This window comes from Tenrec ecaudatus, chromosome 9 (assembly GCF_050624435.1).
Source record: "Tenrec ecaudatus isolate mTenEca1 chromosome 9, mTenEca1.hap1, whole genome shotgun sequence".
Classification (NCBI taxonomy): domain Eukaryota; kingdom Metazoa; phylum Chordata; class Mammalia; order Afrosoricida; family Tenrecidae; genus Tenrec; species Tenrec ecaudatus.
In genome coordinates, this window is record NC_134538.1 from 46,726,274 (window position 1) to 46,749,747 (window position 23,474).

The 23,474-nt window shown below is 42.6% G+C and overlaps 1 protein-coding gene and 1 pseudogene across 6 annotated transcripts in view; both read left to right on the plus strand.

The window, feature by feature from the left end:
- The first annotated feature begins 4,570 nt into the window (after positions 1-4,570).
- The window catches only part of PRC1 (protein regulator of cytokinesis 1), a 32,489-nt gene continuing 13,585 nt past the window's right edge, over positions 4,571-23,474 (plus strand). For 3 of the 6 annotated variants that reach the window (XM_075557998.1, XM_075558000.1, XM_075558001.1), the window contains exons 1-7: positions 4,572-4,727; positions 19,208-19,340; positions 19,959-20,081; positions 21,403-21,636; positions 21,713-21,883; positions 22,371-22,520; positions 22,789-22,936. In XM_075557998.1, coding sequence (XP_075414113.1) covers positions 4,717-4,727; positions 19,208-19,340; positions 19,959-20,081; positions 21,403-21,636; positions 21,713-21,883; positions 22,371-22,520; positions 22,789-22,936 — 970 coding nt within the window. In that variant the 5' untranslated portion in view covers positions 4,572-4,716. Of the gene's footprint in view, positions 4,728-19,207; positions 19,341-19,958; positions 20,082-21,402; positions 21,637-21,712; positions 21,884-22,370; positions 22,521-22,788; positions 22,937-23,474 lie in introns of all 6 variants that reach the window. The other 3 variants (XM_075557996.1, XM_075557997.1, XM_075557999.1) reach the window with 2 other exon arrangements.
- LOC142457535 (U7 small nuclear RNA) lies at positions 21,991-22,056 on the plus strand (annotated as a pseudogene).

Here is a 23,474-nt window from a genome sequence, read left to right on the forward strand (position 1 = left end):
GCTTTGGTCACTTGCACTTTCTTTTAATTAGACAAGCCACAGTGGGGCTCTCCATAGGGGCTTCTTCATGTGCTCTGAGCTTTAGCTTCTATGGAAATGTCACTAACCCAGTCTGTACTGGCATTTCCTCAACCATAAACAGGGGGACGCATTAGATGACCAGCAGGCAGGCACCCTTCCTATCTATTGCGCAGTGCAACAGTTACAAGTAATTTGTTTCATCTCAACAAAACTGTTTTTATACATGTTTACTGGATATGCATACTCCCCCCAAGTTCTTAACAAAATGCTGTTTTTATAACTGGTACCTATTGACAGACATGTAAGCCACATCACAATTTGATCATGCTTGGCTACTAGGCCTCACTCTTCTAGCCCATCAGTTTTGTGCCTGAAGCTGCTATGCAAATAGAGTTGCAAAATAAGCCAAACCTGGTCGAGTAGCAGTGCTAGTTCATGTAGGTTCCGTTGTGACATAGAATGGAGATCGAACCAGCTGACACTTGTCTTACATATTTTAAAGCCACTTCTGTTTAAATCTTGGGGGAATTTACTATGAGATTAACCATTAAGATTGGTGTGTGAGTTGATTACTAAACTAGCAAACTACTCAACAACGTCACTCTTACCAAAGTGTGAGACAGCAATAGAGGAAAGACATGGTAATAGCAGTGAAGTTCCAGGTATATCAAACATTTATAATGTTAAGTCACTACACAGCAATTGAATAAATTGATAAATGTGATATGTAAAATTAAGGATGAAATGAAAAATGTGATGCAAACATACCACTTTTAGTCATCAGTATTCCACAGATGTCCATTTTACTCATAGTAAAAATGTGAAAGGGTGACACAAAAATGTAAAACCTTACTTGCAAATAGAATTGGCCTGAAAATGAAGTACCACTTTCTGTCCACAACACAGCTTTGTTTTCTTAGAAAGGAATAAAATGCTTTCTCTAGTATCTACCGTAGACATCCTTCATTCATTGCCACTAAGCTGATTCCGGCACACTGACTGTCTAGAACAGGGTAGAACTACCTTCATCTTACTGCGATTTGGGTGAAAGTTTACAAATTGGTTTTCCACTTAACACAGCATCATCCTTCCCAATTACTGCCTGGGTTTGCTGGTTCCATACATTTCCTTCCTGTCTGAGCTTGTCTTGGCAAATACTGCCCTTGGAGCTCACAGGTTTGTTGCTGCAGGGACTGCATACCTGCCTGGAGTTGTTATTCAGTTTATAAGCGTGTCTGTAAGTTGAGCTATAGGGGTGATGGGTATCTAAATGCCATAGTTTTAGGGGGACCCGCCAGTCTCTCTCAGACCAGTAGGCCTGATCTGATTTATTATTTTGAGTTTTGCTTCACATTTACCTCCCCCTCTATTATGATCCTTTTCAGAGCTGTCAGTCATGGTATCTGAGCCCAATCTGGTTCTTCTGGTCTCTGGGTTGTGTGTGGAAGCTGGATTCACATGGTCCAATTAGTACGCTGGACTAATTGTTTCCTTACATTTTTATTTTTTTCTTTCTTCTTGGCTCCCATCGGAGAAAGACCAATAGTTACATCCAGTTTAGGGATATAATCTTTAGGAGCCAGAGCATTTTTCCCACAGTGGCTGGTGAGTTTGAACTACTGACGTTTAGATTAGCAACCAAACTTACCCACTGCATCACCAGGACTCCTGTGATCCTAACCCTGTATTTAGGTGGGCGGGGGGGGGGGGAGGGGGCTGGTGGCAAAATGGCTTAAACACTGGGCTGCTAGCTTCAAGGTGATGGTTAAACCCCAAAGCCACTCTGCAAGAGAAAGACGAGGCTGGCTGATCTTGCAAAGATTTACAGCCTCCGAACCCTAAGGGACAATTCTGCTCTATCTTATAGGGTCTCTATTTTACAGAATTGACTTGATGGCAGCGTCGGTTTTCCTTTTTATACCTGGCATTAAAGATTAAGTTGTGTCATCGAGGAGCAGTCTTTTCAATTAATTCATAAAATCACCAAGCTCACTATATGAGAGGGCTTTAAAAAGTACACGGGAAAATGGATTTAAAAGATAGTGAAAACTTCCATGAACCTAGTCGCACCTGTACCTGGTATACACATCCAATAAGATAGGCAGTGTTAGGGGTTCTTGTCATCAGGAGTAATGAAGTTAATAATACAACGCCCCTCTGCTCTGGTACCAGTCTCTCTGCAGAATTACAAAGAAATCAATCCAAATGTGTGTGGGGTTTTAAAAAATTAAACATTGTAATGTTGATGGAAAAAATCAAATTTAAAATGGACAGAAATCACACAAAATGTTTACACTCCTGGCACTCTGAGTGACAGCCTGCTCTATTGTAGGGAGCTTCCCTGGGGCGTGGCCTGTCTCACCTTTGATCTTACATGGAAGTCCAGAGAAGTGAGCACAAGAGAGCTCAAAAAGAGAGCACAGGGAGTCTTTGTGGACCTGGAGCCCGCTACAGCCCAGGGGAAGATTGATGCCAAGACACAGACACGTGGAGAACTCCAAGAAACACCAGGCTCACTGATGTGGAAAGGTGACCATGAGCTTCCTCCAGAAGCCTTCCCTAGAGCTAGTGCCCGGATTTTGGACTTCTAGCCCCCGAAACTGAAAAAATTAAGTTCTTTGTTAACATCGCTCACTTGGGCTATTTATACCATAGTAGCACTAACAACTAAGGTCTTATACAGACAGGATACAGTATTTCACAATGTTGAGTATATGCTCTCAACCAGCAGTTCTCAACCTGTGGGTCGCAACCGCTTTGGGGATCTAACAACCCTTTCACAGGGGTCGCCCGATTGTTAACAGTAGCAAAATTACAGTTATGAAGTAGCAACGAAAATAATTTTATGGTTGGAGGGGTCACCACAACTGCGTTAAAGGGTCAGGGCATTAGGAGGGCTGAGAACCAGTGCTCTAGATGATTATCTTCCAATGGTCCTATGTCTTTTTCTTTAAGTTGCATTACTACAGTGTAAAAATTGTTTTACCTCTGGCTGGTAAAAATGCTGGCCCTGGGAACAAGCCCAAATTCTTTTTTTCCCAATATTTTATTAGCACTTCATCACATGTCATATAATTCAATCATAAGAGTTAAGAGTATCAATTCTTTTTTGTTAAGAGTATCAATTCTTAAAGTTTTCTGATAAACTTTCATTTGAAGTTCATCAATGGAGATTGCAAGTAAATTTACAGAGGTTCCTGTAGTTCATTATAAGGTGCCTTGGTGGTGTAGTGGGTTGTAATCACAAAGTCAGCAGTTCGAAACCAGTCAGCAGTTCGAAATCTGTAAAGATTTACCTCCTTGGAAACCTGAAGGGGCGGCTCTACTCTGCCTTTTGGGACCACTATGAGTCACAATGAACTGGGCATCGATGAGTGAGTAATGCATCATTAATTAGCAATATGAATATTCATATTGCCAACAAGTTCAAAGATATACACACACATCAGGTCAAAAACCTGAAGCAGGCAAATATTCTTTACCTTTTTGGAAAAGGCAAATAAGAATTCATAGAAGTTACAGTTGACCAGGAAACAACTGCAAAATTTGGGATTTCAGTTGTCATCAAACAAGTGCAAATCAACAAAGGAAACGCCACTTTTACCTAAGAAACTACGAGGGCAGTTCAGCAAGGGTTGGTGGGCAGGGCAAGTTAATATCTGGAAAAGCAACGTTAAAGCTACAAATTCTTTAAATTGGTTATTACACTCCTAGGAAATCAACCACAAAAATGTTTTAATGCAAAACATGCAAATTCATGTATGAAGACATTTACCCCATCATTTTTAATTACAATATTAGTATTCCTATTTATAGCAAAAGTTTATGAGACATCTACATACAAGATAGGCAACTATGAATCATTGAAATACATATATATAAGTATTTAAGGGTATAGTGTGTACCGTGAGAAAATAAAAAGTAAAAACTATATCTACTTTGAATTATAAAAATTTTACATGAGATAAGCCCATATTATTTTTATGAAAACCAAGCCCAGGTTACTTTTTATTTATCATGCGATTTGGACGATCATGAAATTTTTCTGAAACCCTTTCTCTGTGAAATGGCGAGAACATCTGAGAGGACTGTTATGGGCATTAAATAAGGATAATTTGTCTAGAAAACTATCAGGCCACGAGCAGAATTGGTGTCCTACGTCTGGAAACGGTTCCCAAGAGACTGAGTTCGTTGTCTGGAGAAACGAGAGGAACCAGTTAGGTCCCGAAGCCCTTTTCGCTCGCTCGCTCACCGCTGGCCGCCCGCGGCGCCCGTGCCTGCGCGCTCCCGTTCCTTCCCGACGGCCCCGGCGCGCGAGCGGCGCGCAGTTCGAATCTAAACCCGCGAGGCCGGGCGGGGCTCCGCCGAGGTCGTTGGCTCTGGAGGAACGAGTCCCCGCTCTCGCCCCGCCCACTCGCGGTGGAGGCAGAAAGCGAGCCGGGGATTGGCCTGACCGGGCGCACGCGCAGACAGCGTCCCCGCCCCCGGCGAGGCGGGGTTTCGCGAAAAGCGACGGGACGCAGCACCAATCACAGGGGAGCGCTGTCTCTCTGCTGGGTTTGAAATTCCGCGGGGCCCAACGGCTCGCGGACGTGGGACACGCAGTGAGCTCGCCGGTGTTTGCGGTGCCTGCTGCGCTCTGGCTCGCGTGGAGTAGACGGGTGCCTAGACGCCCGGCTGCTTGGAGAGTCCGTCATGAGGAGAAGGTGCTGGCTGTGGGGGAAGTGAAGGGGCGCGGGAGGGACCGACCCCTACCTGGCGTCCGAGGCCAGCCCTGGGTCTGAGGGGCGCCCCCTTGGCCCAGATCGGGGACTGCGCCCGAGGAAGGCCGAGGGCCTGAGCGCGGCTGAGCGGAGCCGGGGAGCTGTGAGCGGTGGGGGGCCGGCTGCGGGCGCGGTTCCTACCGGCCTCCACCCCGGGTGCGGCCGAGCCACCGGGTGGGCTCGGCGGGGCCGACCGGGCCGACGGCGCCCGCGCCGCGGAGCCCCACCCTGCTGCCGGCTGCGCGCAGCTGCTCCTCCTTTGCATTACCGCTGCTGTGCCGCCTCCTTTCTAGTTCAACGGAGCCGTGACGTTCTTTAACGTGTATTTTTTTACAAAACCTTTTTATTGTAAACTAGGAGGGGGTTACACATCAGGATCATTTTTGCGGTCAACAGCTTAGACAACTCATCAAACCTCCCAGTGGCTCGCCCTGCCTCCCGGCCCCCCGTTTCTTCCCCCCAGCATCTCCCTCGTGTAGCGTCTTCTCTTCCCTTGCACGCAAGTGAATGAACACCTGTCTGTCCTCTCTGGCCCTTTTTCGGCCCTTCCCGTCCCGACCCGGTAACCATCTACAGTGTACCCAAGTTGCAGTGTTAGCATTTTACTTGAACTAGGAAGGTGGTGGGTCTGTGTCTTCGCAAACCTCTCCGGAATTTCAAACTCCAGTTTGGAGTTGCTTTCCCGTGCGCAGTCCCGGGGAAGGAGGGGCCGACTCGTAAGGTGCTGGGTGCCCTGCCGGAGGGGATTGGGGCGGGGACGGGAGTTGAGAGGGCGCAGGAGGAAAGGCCTATGACTCTGGACAAGATGTTGGACAGCCGTTTTCTCACCTCTAAAATAAGACTAGGTCTCGTGTGTTAAGAGCTGAACGAATGTTAAGACTATTATTGCAAAATAAGTAGCGTGATGATTCATTAATTTTATTTGTAGTTACTGGGTAAAATTATTGCTCTGAGACTGTATAGGATTCTTTGTTCCATGATTAGCAAGTGCTTACTCTCGGTAGATTGATTGGGAATTGAGTTCAAACCATTAGGTAAACAACTCCCAGTATAAGATTCTGAATGCTGAATGTCTTTCTAGCTAAAGGACTGGATATGAAAGTTGCTGTACATTTAAAGTAATGATGCATACGGAAAACTAGTTAAACCGTATATAATATTGGCAGTAAACATTTATTTCTAGTCCACTAACTGAATAAATGAAGGAGGAGGAAGTTCATCAGCTAGCATTGGTTCCAGGCTGACAGGTATAGTAATTAGATTTTAAAATAACCATTGGAATTACTGTGTTCATCTAAGTGTGATTTTTAGGTGATTTGGAGTTCAGGTAGTCATAGTTAGGAAAAACTGAAAAATATGCCACAGCTAGATGTAAGATTGGCCAGTGGATTAATTGTGGGTATTAATTTCTGACAGAAATTGTACAGGAGATTAACAAAGCTCCTTCTTTTGAGGACCTTTTAGAGAAAAATAAGACAGTGGGTGAAGTGAAACCTGGGATTTAGAGACTTATCTGAGATCTCTTCTAGTCCGGTGACTTTATGAGACTGGAAATACTGGCCTGTTTGTAGCACCTTGGTTCTCTCAGGTGGTAGTCTTACATTCATTCTCAAGTTTCCAGAAAAAATATTTCAGATTTATCTTTTTTGGGAAGCCATTTAACCTAACTATATTAACTGTTTACAATGAGTGCTCTAAGGCAATACAACACCATATCAATTATTTTTGACATGTTAACTATTTAAAAATATTTATTGAGTGTTTACTATGTACAATAGGGCTTCAGAATTTTTCTGGAAAAATGGAATTAAAAGAGACTTTCCATGAATTTTTTGAAACTCCCTCATACAAGGTACCTTCTAGGTGTCAGTGTTACAGTGATGAATAAAACCGGTATTCCAGTCCTCATGGACTTCCAGTTTGGTCTCAGACAAACACTCGTGGCTATCAAGTTGATACTGACTCAGTGACCCTATAGGACAGGGTAGAACTGCCCCTCAGCATTTCTAAGACTACATAATTGTTTACAGGCGTAGAGAGCCTTGTCTTTGTTCCTTTGGTTTGATAGCCCAGGCTACAAATCCTATCTTATGTTCCATCGGAATTAGCCACATGGAAAGAATCAAGCAGGAAAGGGCTAAGTACTGAAGGTGCAGGGAGCTGTAGTTTTAAGGGATGGGTGAGTGAAGGCCTTCCTGAGCTGACCTTAGAGCAGACTTGCAGATGCCATGCAGACATCTAGGGGGGAAAGATCCAGATAGGGGGAACAGCAACTGCACAGGCTTCAGGTGAAATAAGCACACCACCATGCACTCAATTCATATTCATAGGGACCTCATAGCCGGTTTCTGAGATGAGATGTTATGGTAGTACACATCGTCATCTTGCTCCCACTAGTGAGTTTGAACCACCAACCTTGTGTTGGTTAAGCAGTGCAATGCCTACTCAGGATAGTGCCTAGTACCTGCTATAATTGGAAAAAGAGATCCATTGGATGAATAGAGTGAGCCCTGAGAAAAGAGACATAATGGCTGTCAGATAAGATCGGGCTCTGTAGGCCTTTGAAGGGGGTGATGGTGGTTTCATGGTAGGATTCTTAACTTCCTTGGGTTCAATTTCTGGCTAATGCATGTCAAGGACAGCCACCACACCTGTCTGCAGAGGACTGTGAATGGCTGTGGTGCTGAACATGTTTCATTAGCGCTTCCAGAATGACTAAAAAGAAAGGTCTGACCATGTACTTTGAAAATATCAACCATGAGCCTCAACTTGCTGTACCTGGGGTTACCATGAGTCAACTCTAACGACAGCTAACAACAAAAAAGATTCTTGCAGGCAGTTGTAAAAGTAGGCTTTTACTCTGAGATGGAAGGCATTGGAAATTTTTTAATAGAAGAGGGGTATGATCTTTGGCTGCTGTGTTGACAGGAAGTTTTAAGGACAAGGGCAGAAGAGAAAGATTAGTTAAGCAACTAATAAAGGCAAGAGATGGTGGCAACCTGGAAGAGAGCGTAGTGGAAGAAGAGGTGGTGAGGAGGAAGATATCTGACTATATTTTTAATGTAGAGGGCTCAGCACAATGTCTGACCCCTGAATCTTCAATAAATGATCTTTATTGCCAAGCTTTGTGTTAAAAACACAAATATTAGTTCTTCCTAGAGCTATTAATCAAGGCCCATTCAATGGGACTTCATCCCTCCAGCATGTCTCTAGAACTGGGCTCTTAAAGGTCTCTTAATTTCTGCATATGAGGTCCTTGTGTTAGTCTTCCCATACAACAATGCTATGTGCCTGAAGGGGTTTCAAAAAGTTTGTGAAGAAATGGAATGAAAATATAATGAAATTTTTCTCACAACTTTTTGCTGTTCCCTTATATATGCTACTAAAATTCTCGCTTCTCACAGTGTGTGTGTGGTGGTGGTCTCCCACACCCCACTTGTCAAGTACTCCCTGGCTTCTCTGTCCCTGCAGTTAGACAATGCCTCCCCTGCTCCGGCTTGTACGGCTTGATTCTGTTCCTTTCCTGGCCCTTCCCCCCACTCCCAAATTACTTCTTTGTTTTTATGACTCTAGCTTTTAAATAAGACTATTCAGAGTTAAGAAAGAGGTGTCCAAAGGTGATGTAAGAATTAAATTAAGTATAATTTGAATGTTGTGAAGAGTAGAAAATGTTAGTTTTTAATTTTTGTAAAAATCATACTCATGGCACACTGAGATGAAACATTAAGGGTGTGCAACAGAACAGTAAGGGGGACAGAACAACGACGTCCCCAGGGAATACCAAAATAGACTGTGGAGCCAGGGCATGGCACCCCTCAGACTGGAAAACCCTTCTAAAGGTCAACAAACAGACTATGAACTATTAACAGCCTTTCTTTTTTTTGTCCTTGTTTTTTTTTTTTTGTTTTCTTTTCTTTTATTGCTTTGTTTTGCTCTGTCTTGTTTTTTGTGCATATTATTATTTGTGCATATATTATTGTGCAAGTCTATCTAGATAAGATAGGCGGGATAAACAATCTGGAGGAGAAAACAATGAGACCCACAATTCCTGGGGGACTTGGTAGAGGGAGAGGCGAGGGAAAGGAAGTGAGTGTTAACAAACCCAGGGACAAGGGAACAACAAGTGATCCAAAATCAATGGCAAGGAGGGTAGAGGATGCCTGGTAGGGCTTGATCAAGAGCAATGTAACTGAGAATTACTGAAACCCAAATGAAGGCTGAGCATGATAGTGGGACAAGAGGAAATAAAAGAACGAGGAGGCAAAGGGCATATATAGAGGTCTAAATACAGGTATTTTATATATGACGATAGGGAAATAAATCTTTGTGCATATATTTATAGGTTTAGTACAAAGGTAGCTGATGGACATTGGGCCTCTACTAAGTACTCCCTCAATGCAAGAAACGTGTTCTATGAAACTGGCATTCCATGATGCTCACCTTCCTGACACGATCGACAAAGCAAATGTGGTGAAGAAAGCTGATGGTGCCCGGCTGTCAAAAGCTATAGCCTCTGGGGTCTCTGAGGCTTGAAGATAAACAAGTGACCATCTAACTGAGAAGCAACAAAGCCCACATGGAGGAAGCACACCAGCCTGTGTGATCACGAGGTGTTGATGGGATCAGGCATTAAAGAACAAACAAAATCATTGTGAATGAGGGGGAGTGTGGAATGGAGACCTAAAGCCAATCTGTAGGCAACTGGACATCCCCTTACAGAATGGTCGTGGGGAGGAGACGAGCCAGTCAGGGTACAGTGTAGCACCCATGAAACACAACTTTCCTCTAGTTCTTTAATGCTTCCTCCTCCCCACCCTCCATCATGATCCCAATTCTACCTTACAAATCAAGCTAGACCAGAGCATGTACACTGGTATAGATAGGAACTGGAAACACAGGGAATCCAGGACAGATAAACCCCTCAGGACCAATAATGAGAGTAGCGATACCAGGAGGTAAGAGAAAGGTGAGGTAGAAAGGGGGAACCAATCACAAGGATCTATATATAACCCCCTCCCTGGGGGACAGACAACTGAAAAGTGGGTGAAGGGAGACATGGGACAGTGTAAGACATGAAAAATTTTTATAAATTAGCAAGGGGGAGGGAGGGAGGGAAAAAAATGAGCTGATACCAAAGGCTCAAGTAGAAAGAAAACGTTTTGAGAATGTTGGCAACAAATGTGCTTGACACAATGGATGGATGTATGGATTGTGTAAGAGTTGTATGAGCCCCTAATAAAATGATTTTTTAAAAACCATACCCATGGGAATTGTAGAGATTCCAAACACTTCATTTTCTATCAGGCCAAATTAGATTTTTTTGCTAAATGTAATAAATTCTAAGGGAGTATTTACTTTGTCATTGTAACAAATTGTGTGAATATTTATTTACCCATCTGTTGGAGTTTAGTAGTTTTTTTTGCTGTAGAAGTAATTGTCTTGGTTTTAATTGAATTGAGTGAGATCTGTTAACTTTGTCTCTATCATGTTATATTTTAGTAAAAGTAATTATTTGATTAATTGGCAATGATTTTTCCCATTAAGTCACAATTAAAAAAATAAGATTAAGTGCCAATTCTTTAAGACAGCAGCCTTATTGAGATATAATTAATATATCATACAATTTGTGGTATCTGTGTATTCACAAGAGTTGTGTAACCATTATGTCACCACAGTCAATTTTAGAACATTTTGTCACCCCTTCAAAAAGTGCACACCCATTAGCAATCCAGTCCATCCCATATGCCCAACTAGCCCGAGGCAGCCACTCTCTATCTCTACAGATGTGTCTTTTCTTGAAACTCATAGTCCTGTAATATGTTCATTTTGGTGACTGGACTTCTTTCACTAAAGTATAATGTGATCTGATAAAGACATTGCTTTATTTTTTAAACGTACAGGTTTTGTTTGCATGGGTCAGTTGGTAGACATTGGGGGGGTTTCCACTCTGCAATTTGTGCCTCATCGGTGCCCGATGCCAAGGACTCCCCACGTATAGTTGCTGCCGCAGCTGTGGTTACTGGGTGCCAGGTCCCAGTGCTATTGGGCCACAGGCTGTGGTGCTTGCCTTTCCAGAGGGTCTTGCTCTGAGTTAGGCATGGTGGAATAACATTGTGGGAGAGCTTGGGTGGATATTGACAGTGGCTGTCTGATATAGGAAGCAACGTGTATTGGACAGATAATTGTGATTAGCTCCTCGCTGAAAAGATGGTGGTTCAAACCCCACCTGGTGGATCCTTGAGAAAACGGGCTTGGCGATTTGCTTCTGTCAGATTACAGCCCAGAAAACCCCAAGGAGCAGGTCTACTCCCACACACGGGATCTCTCTGAGTTGGGGACCAACAACGTCTGGAACAGGCAGGACCTAGATAGTGCAAAGAGTTAAGTGCCCTTTGTTAGTAAACCAAGAGCTTAGAGCCCAACCCATATGGGGCATAAAGTCTACTCCAACACATATGGGGTTGCTATGTGTATCTTTTTAAAAAAATTTTATAGGCAACGGGTATGTGAAATTTTTCTTCAAAAAGTGCAAACAACTGTTGAAATTAGGATGTCATGGCTAGAGAAATGTCTGTTAAAATCCTTGGATCAGCTGATGTTTAGAGACTCACAGGACCACTGAGGACTCTGAGATAGAAAATGGCCTCACCATGTATACCAAGCACACAAGGAGCACAAATAACTTGTCAGGTTGTGCAGCTGGCATCAGATGCCAGGTACTCTGGTGTCGGATCAGTCTCTAGTTATGTTGCTGTTACTCAAGAACCCCAAAACAGCCCCATGGCCTTTGAGTGCTCATAACGGCCCTCGAGGACATTTGGCTTCTGAGACGCATTGGGCTGCTAGCTGCAAGGAGAGGAGTTCAGAACACACCAGCTGCCCCTTGAGAAGAAAAAGACATTATTCCCATCAAGAGTTCAGTCTTTGAAGCTGCCATAGAGGGTCACTGAGTCGGCATCAACTCAATGGCAGTAAATCTGGCTGAAAACCTTTATGGGAACACACTGCCTCATTTTCTCCCACAAAGTGGCTGGTGGGTTTGAACTATTCTGTGCTTAAACCACTGCACCACCTGTGCACCTAAGAACCACACCAAACTCGCGGCTATCCACTGCTGACGCATAGTGAACAACCACCACCCCACCAAACACACAAACAGACCTTGAATAGAAAGTCTCTCCTGAGGAGCTGCTGGTGGTTTTGAACTGCCAACCATGGGGGTCACAGCCCAATGCATAACTACCGTAGATACTCGTGTATAAGCCGAGTTTTTCACATGTTTTATGCAGTTTTTGTAAAATTGGGTGCCTTGGCTGATACTCGGGTCGGCTTATACTTGAGTATATGTGGTACTGCACCACTAGAGTAAGAAAGGGTGGAAATTTCTTTATGTGTTACGTGAAGGAGACTAATGATTATATTATATTTAGAGGACACTTTCTTTAGTTGAAAAGTAACATACATGCAGAAATAGGAACAAACTTCAACCAAACTCATTGCCATCGAGTCAGTGCCAATTTATACTGACCCAGAGGACAGGGTACAACTCCTGTGAGTTTCCAATACTAACTATCTGGCAGGAGAAAGTCCGTTCTTCCTCTAGGAGGAGCTGGTGGTTGCAAATAGCTAATTAACCTTGTAGCTACTACACAGGGCTCCTTAGAAATGTGACATTCGCTGCTATCTAGTTGATCTGACTCCTAGCCACCCTGTGGAACAGGGTAGAGCTGCCTTTGAGTTTCAGAGACTAACTCTTTACAGCAGTAAGAAAGCCCACGGAGCAGCTAGTGGTTTGGAAATGCTGACCTTGAAGTTGTCAGCCTAACACAGCGGTTCTCAAGCTGTGGGTTGCAACACCCAAGAAGCCAACCTTCTGCCCTCTCCAGGCACCACTTCCCTAGGACAAGGGGATCACCGTCCTGAACTCCATGCTCTCTAGGAGGCACAAACGGAATAGCAGTTAGCAACACAATCCTGGCTTCTAAAACCATAGATTAGTTTTGCTTGTTTTTGAACTTTTATCAGTGGAATCATGTGTATGCTTTTGTTTGTATGCTTTTTTTGTTCAGCTTAGTAACAGATGGCCCTTAACAACATATTCTAGTTGCAGTGAGCTAAATCTATCTCCCTATGACTTTTTCTTTCTCTCTTATTAATATGCTCTATATACATACAGTGTTGCAGCGCACAACTTGCTGATGTTGTCATTCTGAGATGTTCACTTGCAGATAGATGTTTGATTGTTATGATTTACACTGTTAAAGACCCTGCCTCATATCAGACCCCCAAGATACTCCTTGATATATGATGGGGGTTCATTTCTCACAACACTTGACTATAAGTCGGTTCCGACGCAGTTTTTTTTTAATTAAATTTTTGTTATTGTCTATTATCAGTATATTTATCTTTGGGATTGGAAATATACCTGTGAATAATAACATCAGCAAATTACCTGTTATAACATTTTATGGAGTACAAGTTACTATAAGATCATTAAAGACATTCAAAGTGCTGTTGGTTTTAGTTCCAGTACATCTCCTCTCTGAATTGTTTCTTCCTCACAACTTTTTTTTTAAACTGTATTTGGTTCTCTTCTTTGTTCTTCCAATTTGCGGCATATTCAAGTGCAGTAAAATGGACTCACTCTTCATGCTCAGTTTGAATTTTAGTAATTGCCTGTAGCTACGGAGAGTCCTTGGGTTAGGCATCGATCGGGCTACTAACTGAAGGGTTGTTGTTTCAAACTCACCCGCTGCTGCTCTGTGGAAGAAAGGTGAGCGTCTGCTCGTAGAAAGATTTGCAGTCGCAGAAACCCTCGATAGGCCCACTACCCATTGCAATCAACTAGACCGGTATTGGTGATATTGTGGGTTCGATTCCAGATGACTACAGTAAAGCAAGTATTGTAGTAAAATGAATCACAGGAATTTTTTGGTTTCTAGCCATGTAAAAGTTAATGTTTACACTCACCAGTAGTCTATCAAGTGTGGAATTGCCGTCTAGAAAAGTTTAAGATACTATGTCAGTTACCACAGTGTGAGTCAGACACACGAGTATGCACTGTTGGAAAAATGGCACCCATAGGCCTGCTAAGTGCGGGGTGCCACAGACCTTCAGTTTGTAAAAGCAGCCTCGCCCGATAAACTGAAGTGCAGTAAGAAAAGGTATGCCAGTTGTCTCCATTGCCGTTAAGATATAGAATGGTTCCATCAGCCTAAAGGTTTCTTGGTGTCTTCTTGCAGTTAATCCCTTCCTCTGATCTCAGGTAACTAGAGTTGAACAATATGTGAGTTAAAGTACCACCCTGCCCTGTCCTGCCCATATGCAGTTGAAAATCCATATGTAACTTTTGAATCCCCCAAAATTTAACTACTAATAACTGGCTGGAAGCCTTACTGATAACATAAGCAGTTGACTAGCACACATTGCAAAACTAGACTCACTGCCATTGAGTCAGTGCTAACTCATAGCAACCCTATAGGACAGGGTAGAACTGACACTGTGGGTTTCTGAGATTGTAACTCTTTACAGGAGTAGAAAACCCTTTCTCCCGGTTATATGTATAAGGGAGCTTCAAAAAAATTGTTGAGATGGAATTTAAAGGTAATGGGATTTTCCTAGTAAGTTTTGAAGCCCTTATATATATTGCACTTACATAAAAACTACATTTTCAATATGAAATAAAAAGGTATTTTTCCAAAAGTGCAAGATATTTTGCATCTGCTAGGATAGCTGCAGTGACAACTTCACTGATTTTATTTTATTATTTTCTTTTTAATAGTCCTTAATGCAGGACTCATCTTTAAATTATGGGCAATTGTAGGTACAGACCTCAGTCTATTTTACACAAGCATTTCAACTTCTTGTAATGTCATGACATTTCTTTACCTCTAGGGAGCACTAGTGATGCTGGAAGTGCTCTGTGGTGTTATTCATTATTCATTTAGTTACTGTATTGGAGTAAACGCTATGGAAAATATGAGAGATCACTTTTTACTAAAATAATGCAATTTACTGGAGAGAAGATCCAAATGGATTAGTGTCACATGGTGTTTTAAAAAATTAAAATGTACATCCATCTTCACAGCCCTAACCCATTATTCCAGAGTCAATTGTAATTTTTTCTTTCACTATAGTTTTGTGTTTTGTAGAATTCCATAAAATAGAATCATGTAGTCTTTTGTGTGATATCTTTACATTAGCATAATACAACATTTTTTGGAGATTTTTGTGGTGTTGCATATGGTCTATCTATTTTCACCATTTGTGTTTTAGGAGCTGTGGTGGCATGGTGGGTACTCATTGGAGTGCTGACCACAAGGCCCCGCAGTTCAAGACCACCAGCAGAAACCACTAGGCAGAGAGACAGACTTTCTACTCTTGTAAAGAGACAGTCTCAGAAACTCACCGGCAGTTCTACCCTGCCCGATAGGGTTGCTATGAGTGGGCATCGACTGGAAGACAGTGAGTTTGGTTTGGTTTTGGTTTTATTTTCTATTTCAAGAGTGTACTATTATTTATCCGTTCTATTGATGGGTATCTGGATTTCTACTTGTATGCATCACGTCGTTGTCTTGACCATTCTTATTCTTGTGAATGCCTTTTGGGAATAAGTGCGTTTCTGCTGGGTGTACAGGTTGTCACATGGCTGCAACAATGGGCTTAAATGTACCCTCTCCTGTGAAGGTGGTGCAGGACCAGGTAACACTTTGTCCTATATGCATAGAAGTGAAACTGCGGCTCAACTGTAGTATCCTCAGCCACCAGCAGTATGCGAAAGTCTGGCCTTTCCATGGCCACTCACCTTTTTTTTGTTTCCCTTTTAATTTGAGCTGTTCTAGAGTTAATTGCATTTTAAGAGCAAAAAGATATATTCACGTACTCCTCACTTTTGACTATCTTGTTATCCAACATTTCACTCTTGACAATAACAGTAAAACATGTGATCTGAGTATTTTACACATGAACTACCGATGTCTGCCAATTATGAACACCTAGGTGCAAGGTGAGAATAACACCGACTACAATGGTTAAGGTTATTTGTGAATTTTTAAAATCTATTTTATCTTATTAAAGGAAAAAAAACTTTATTTTGAATTAGGTGAAAGTTTACAGAGCAGATAATTGGCGTTACATTCAATAGTTCATACACTGATTCAACTTATCCATTGCGATCCACTGACTGTTCCATTACTTAACCCATTTCCGTATGTTTCCTACTTCCATTCTTCCTGTCTAACCTCTGAACTTTATCCTTGCGTGAACACTGCCCTTTGATCTTTTGTTTTTCTGTCCTGTGGTGGGATTTTAGTGGCTTTTGTTGATTGGTGCAGCAAGAGGGAAAGAGGTGCAGGGGCTCTGGCTCAGAAGGGGACATTGCAGTGCTAATGTTCTCCCTATTGATGTCGGTTTCCGTGGGCGGTGGTGGTTCAGCAAGGCGAGCATGGTTTGTGCTATAGAGTCTGGGAGTGTGGGCACACAGACCTTCCTCTGTCTTGTCCCCTGTGCTCTCAGTCTCAGGCCTGGGCATAGCCAGACATCTGTCTGTGGGCTTCACTCCTTAAGTTGCTTCCCAGGGCTGGTGTATTAGTCTGGGTTGACTAGAAAAACAAATCCAGAGACATTCATATGTGTAGAAGAAAAAACTTTATTTCAAAGAATAATTGTATATTAAGAAAACATCCCAGGCCAGTACCGATCAAGTCCATAAGTCCTATATTAGCCCAGGTGTCTGTTACCAGTCTGTAAATTCCTCTTCAGTCTCACACAACACATGCAGTGACGCTGAGTACAGGACACTCAAGGGCCAGTGGGTGGAAAGTCTTGTGGATCCAGTGGCAGTGTAAGCATCTCCACATGCCTCCTCCAGCTCCAGGCTCCATGTGGCTTGTCAACAGGAATGTCTTGCAGGGAGAGTTTCTTAATGGCAGGAAAGGGAAGGCAGAGAGCAGTTATGTGTCAATTTGCCTGGGCCACGATTCTCAGTGATTTGACAGTTCTATAATGATGTAGTCATCCTCCATTTTGTGATCTGATGCGGGCATTCTCCATAAAGTTAATTTCACATAACAACCTGGTTTTTGGAACCCCTAACTATGTCATTAAGTAAAAAATTGATGTAGTGATAAATTGCTACAGATTTTGTAAGTTTCTTTCACCAGTGAACTCTTATCATTGCGATTTTTCTTTATTTTTTAAATACAATTTTAGTTTTCATTTTAACAGTTTTTATACATTTTGTTCTGTAACATTGGTTACAATTTCACAATGTCAGCATTCTTATTTCCGTTATGTTTGTTCTGTTTCCATCGATCTGGCCTCCCTTCTTGCCCTTTTCATCATTGCTTTTGGGAAAGTGTGGGCTCTTTGGTCTTGCAGAGTTGATTGGCTATGGAAACACATTCCTTATAGATGACCCTGTATTTTATAAGCCAATCTATTATTTGGCTGAAATAATTTTAGTTCCAAGTAGAAAAGGCATCATGTGATAAATTTGAGGGTTCCTCTAGTCCAGTGGTTCTCAACCTGTGGGTCATGACCCCTTTGGGGCTCGAACGACCCTTTCACCTAAGACCATCGGAAAACACATATTTCCTATGGTCTTGAACTGAGACACTGCTCCTCTGTCTCCAGGCGGGTCACCCACATACCCAAGCTACACCATGGTTCAAGACAAAAGTTCATTTATTTGTAATTAGAAATAAATATTTCAAAAAAAAGAAATACTTCACAATATATTATTACATATTGTTTTTGTGATTATTCACTATTCTTTAATTATGTTAAATTTATAACAATGAAAATATATCCTGTAGGACTCAAGTTTCCAAAAAAAAGAAAAGAAAAGAAAATATATCCTGTATATCAGATATTTACATTACTTTTCATAACAGTAGCAAAAGTACAGTGATGAAATAGCAAAGAAAATAATGTTATGGTTGGGGTCACCACAATATGAGGAACTGTATTAGAAGGTAGCAGCATTAGGATGGTTGAGAACCACTGCTCTAGCCTAGATTGACTCAGTAGGTTTGGCCTTTCTTGGGAGTTTTACTTTTGTAATACATTTGCCCCCTACTATGTTTGGGACCTTCTCTTTGTCCCCAGTAGTGGGAACTCAGTAGTGGGAACCAGGCAACACCTAGTGCTGATCTCAGGTTTAGAAGAAGCTGTGGTTCGTGTGGCCTATCAGTCCTTAGGCCAGTGCTTCGAACCTTTGGTTTCCCTCATTTTCTTTTGCCCCATTTGAATTGAGATCAATTGTTACATGTACTTTAGATGGCCGCTTGCTTGCAAGCTTTCAAGACCCTCGATCAGTGGTTCTCAACCTGTGGGTCGCGACCCTTTGGGGGTGGAACAGTTCTTTCACAGGTGTCGCCCGATTCATAACAGTAGCAAAATTACAGTTATGAAGTAGCAACAAAAATAATTTTATGGTTGGGGGTCACCACCACAGGAGGAACTAAAGGGTCACGGCATTAGGAAGGTTGACAACCACTGCCCTGTAGGCTACTAATGTCTGAAACAAGATGCTACTAATGTTCAATGAAAAAATGTATAATTCGATTAGCCAATTCCATATATAGCAGTCCGTCTAGCTGCACCAAGCTTTGCAAATTAGCAGGTCCTGCTCTGCTCTCCAGTGCATTGTTTTGCACATGCATATTAATAAAGGCTCACCTTTGGGCTGGCGGTGGGGGTGGGGGTGGGGCGGGGAAAAGCAGAAAAGGGCTCCCCTTTGAAATGAAATCAGGCCCAGGTAAAAGTTGCAACTGCAACCCACAGAAGGCTGGCACTGTTTTCGGGCTGAAAGCAGATGTGAGTTTCAATTTCATCATCCTGGACTACTGATACATGCGGAGCTGGGGCCCGGCTTCCTCAATGCCCGTAAATGTGTATTTCAATTTATGTGCAACAATCTGCTGTTCCCCCCCCCCCCCCCCCCAGAAAGACTTAACAACTCTCCCGTAAGAGATCATTCAGGTCATTTACATGAAAAGGCTTAAATAGCAAAAATGCTACTTCCAATTTACATCATAGAGTGCCCCCAGAAGGGAAAACAAAGGGCCCATCAATGGAAGCTCATGCCAGGGAGAGGCAGACAGAAAAAAAAAAAAAAAAAGAAAAAATGTATAATTCTATATTATACTGCCATAAGTGGAATCAATGAAAGTCTAGATTCTGACTATTATTCCTAAGGCTGCATTTTGATGGTATCTTGGGTTTTCGTTTTGCTTTGCCGGTGTTGTGGCTTTGGGGCAAGAAGGGGAAAGGAGTGGGTAAAGGTAAAGCAAATTGAATACTTAGTTTCAGTTAGCTAGAGGCCACTGAGAAATAGTACCTAATTTATTTAATTCCTGTAACTATTACCTTCATACTCGGGAAAATGGCTGAGGTAATGGATCTCTTTTTTTACTTTTCAGTGAGGTACTGGCTGAGGAGTCCATATTATGTCTCCAGAAAGCCCTGAATCACCTTCGGGAAATATGGGAATTGATTGGGATTCCAGAGGACCAGCGGTTACAGAGAACCGAGGTTGTAAAGAAACATATCAAAGTAAGTTGTCCATGAGAGACATAGTAGCATGGGCTAGTACTGTGGCACAGGGGTGAGCATGTTGGTGACTCATCTAAAAGTATACATTTTGGTCAACAGGACTAGAGCACAATAGGGCATCCTAATTTTTGTTTTTAAGTTCTTTCTTGAGATTAGGGAAATGTGTGGGTTTTAAGTTTTATTGGCATATAATCCACATATACAATTCAATAGTTCAATCATATCAAGAGGAATTGTACAATCATTACTACGATCAATTTTAGACCTTTTTTTATGGCCTTTAAAATGAGCTGTGTAATCACAACCAGTTCCAGTGCTCCCACCCCCTACCCTCCCCTGTAAACCCTTACTATCTCCATGCAGCCACTCCTTCTGTGCCTCACACACCGGACAACCCAACAGAAACAACAAAAACAAAATGAAATAAAGTGGTAAGGATAAGATAATATAAAGATAAAAGTATACATAATGAGTAAGATAGAACAGACCACCATCAATATTTTAAAAGCCAGGGATGGAATTTTTGTCATGGAACAATCAAGAGATACTTGACCTAGAACAAATTCAGGTTGGGTTGCCCCCAAACTTTTATGAGATTTCACTCTTTCTCTCTTGTAGGATCTCCTGGATATGATGATTGCGGAAGAGGAAAGCCTGAAAGAAAGGCTCATCAAAAGCATCGCCATCTGTCAGAAAGAGCTGACTACCCTGTGTAACGAGTTACATGTGGAGCCAATTCAGGTACACATCTGGGAGCTTCTAGATCTCAGGGGGACCAGAAGTCTTATGTCAGGAAGGGGCTTAACTCAGATGCAGGCAGAGATGGGTAGTCTGCTTGTCGGCGCGGTGCTGCTCGGAAGGAATGTTCAGACTGACCACCTTCGTAATGAGCTCAGTCATTCATTTTCACCAATGGCAAGGGTGCCACTGTTGAGAGGCAAGCAGCTAATACAGGTTGTAAGGATTTAATCACGACGATGCTTCATCTTGCTACCCATTTGTTTTCTGGGTAAGGCACATTATTTTTGAACTCTGAGGAATAGTTAAGGACAGATGGCATTGTTCTGTGTTTTTTGTTTTTGTCTGAAAGGAAAATGTGCTACCCAGAAGCAAAAGTGACCAGTGCTAAGAGGGAGGTTACCTAAGCTTTTTCTTTACCCAGGAGCTGCAGCCAAATAGTGACCTACCCATAAAACCAGGACAGTGGCTGCTTCAGCAGAAATGTGCCAGCAGAGCATGGTCAAGTCAGAGCATGCTGTGATTGTATGTGTCGAGAGCTGAGACTTTGATGTATTGTGGAATAAGGGTCCCAAAACAGTTCTGGTTTGAACCAGCAAAAGTAGAGTCAGGATCGTAAAATTCAGACAAACATGGAGCTTGGAAAGGTAATGGAGCAGATGTTGGCGCTGGGGCAGCACATGATGATCGAGACAGAGTTCCTAAGTCTCTCTTCTGGCAGAAGAACTGTGGGCTCTCTCGGTGGAGTCAGTCTAGGAGGGAGACCACCGTGAGAAAGGGGAGTGTCTAGTCTTTTGTTTGTCTAGATTTTTAACGTACAATATGAAATTGGGTAAGAAATTAGGTGTACAGTGTCACGACTCTTTGAAGCCACATGAAAGTTCTTAGTTAACCAGTGTTGAATAAAAAAGAATAAACCTATTAGGGGGTTTTAAATTATTTGTGGGGAAATGCCATTCTCTTTAATTCCATAATTCCATTTTCCACAACTTTTTGAAGCTCTCATAAAAAACATACAATTGTCATTTCCTCCCCCCCCCCCCCCGGTTACTATGGTGATACCAAATTGCTGAGGAAGAGCAGTAGGGTGAGTAGTTAACTGTAAGCTTAGTGTACCTCTCAGGGAGCGCGAAGCAACTTTCGCAGGTAGTTTTCACCGTTATGGAAGTACCTTTCCTTAAGGGCGACCTTCCGCCAGGGACCCGCTTTGTGCCATAGCTACTCGCCATTTACTGCCTTCGTGTACACGTAACTGCCAACCTTCATGTGCGCCCAGTCTCCCGTGCTGTGGAGAACAGTAGCGATGGAATGTCGTCCTCCACAGGAAGAAGGAGAGACGACCATTCTGCAACTAGAAAAGGATTTGCGCACTCAGGTGGAATTGATGCGGAAACAGAAAAAGGATCGAAAACAGGAACTGAAACTCCTTCAAGATCAAGATCAGGAACTGTGTGAAATTCTGTGCATGCCCCCCTATACCATTGATAACACCTCAGTTCCCAGCCTGGAAGAGCTGAACCAGTTGAGACAGCACGTGGCCACTCTGCGGGAAACCAAGGTATATTGCCTGCGTTCACCCTTCCTCACAGGCCCTTTGGCTTTGTTCCGGGAATCAGGATTATCTTGTCTTCTAGGCCACTAGACATGAGGAGTTCGTCAACATCAAGAGACAGATCATACTGTGTATGGAAGAGTTGGACCACACCCCAGACACAAGCTTTGAAAGAGATGTGGTGTGTGAAGATGAGGATGCCTTTTGTTTATCTTTGGAGAATATTGCAACACTACAAAAGTTACTACGCCAGGTAACGTCCTCTTGAACTGTGCTCTGAGCTCTCCACGCACAGTACACAGCAGTTTTTCCCTTTTGTGCTTTAAAAATGAGTCAGCCTGGGTTTAGAAAATGAGTGAGGAGTGCTAACAGCTCTTTTAGAATTTGTCTAGCAGGTTTCCTGGTTATTTTTTCCAAAAATCCCCGGGGGGGGCGGAAAAAAAGAAAATAAGTCAGCATAAAGATAATATATGAGATATCTAAAGATAGTGATTTTTAACAAAAACATAATATATGTAGTCCCAATAGTACGAAATTAAATTTGGATGAAAATATTAGTCATTTTAATTAGCCTAGTGTTTAATTGTGGAAAAAAAATTCATTAGTAACTTGAATCCTACTCTGGGCCCAAGACCCTACTTCTTTCCTGTTGATGTTCAGAAACCATGGAAACCCACTTCACACTTGCAAAAGTGTTTCCTGGCAGTCCCTGCTTACAGTAACAGCTTTTTCCATTGCAGCTGGAAGTTCGGAAATCACAAAATGAAGCTGTGTGTGAGGGACTGCGGGCACAGATCCGAGAGCTGTGGGAGAGATTGCAAATACCTGCCGAAGAGAGAGACGCAGTGGCCACAATCATGACTGGGTCCAAAGCCAAAGTCAAGAAAGCGGTGAGAAAACCCCACAGTGCTGGGGCAGTAGTCCGCAAGGGTTTTCAACTGTCAAGGCTGGATGGTTTACCAGCTTGCGGCAAGCCTCAGAAAAGGCTGGCAGTAGCCCACTCATCCTCTCTCTATTGTGCATGTGCCTTACAGTATCATTGTTAACATAGTGCTGGTTTTCCTGGGACTTTGTTGTAATTTTCCTAAACAGCAGCTCGCTTTTCAAAGCAAATGTGAAAGTGTATTAGACACCTTTTCATAGGTCTTTTCCTTTTAGTTGCAATTAGAAGTGGATCGGTTGGAAGAACTGAAGATGCAAAATATGAAGAAAGTGATTGAGGCAATTCGAGTGGAGCTAACTCAGTTCTGGGACCAGTGTTTTTACAGCCAGGAGCAGAGACAAGCTTTTGCCCCTTACTATGCTGGTTAGTACAGACATTCACCAGGGAGTATTTCTCTTCTAACCAAGTCATCCAGTGTAAACTGCCACACCTGCACAAATAAGTATCTGCAAATGATGTGGGGATATAACGGGTCTCTTGCTTTCTGAATTATATCACTGTAGCCTGAGCTGAAAAGCTCAGGTTGACTCCATGACAGGTGCAATATTTAAACCCTTACTAGTAATATCTCAATTAAATTTTATGGCAATAGATGAAGACTTCAAGGTACATAAAGTTTGAGTAACTCAACCCAGAAACACAGCCCAGCCCACATCTGAGCCTAGGGAGTCTAACCCCCCAAAGTCCTACACAATTCTAGTGCGTCCTACATTGAGCCCCTGAACTAAATCAAACAAATGTTTTCAGACATTTTTTGTGACCCAACCCTCTTGGCTGGACACAGTGGAAAGGACGGATATGAAAGAAACCCAAGACGAGGCAAGAAATAACACACATTTTTGAGGACATCAATTATTTTAGTCCATAATCTTAGTTTCTTCCCTTCCCCCCCCCCTGCCCC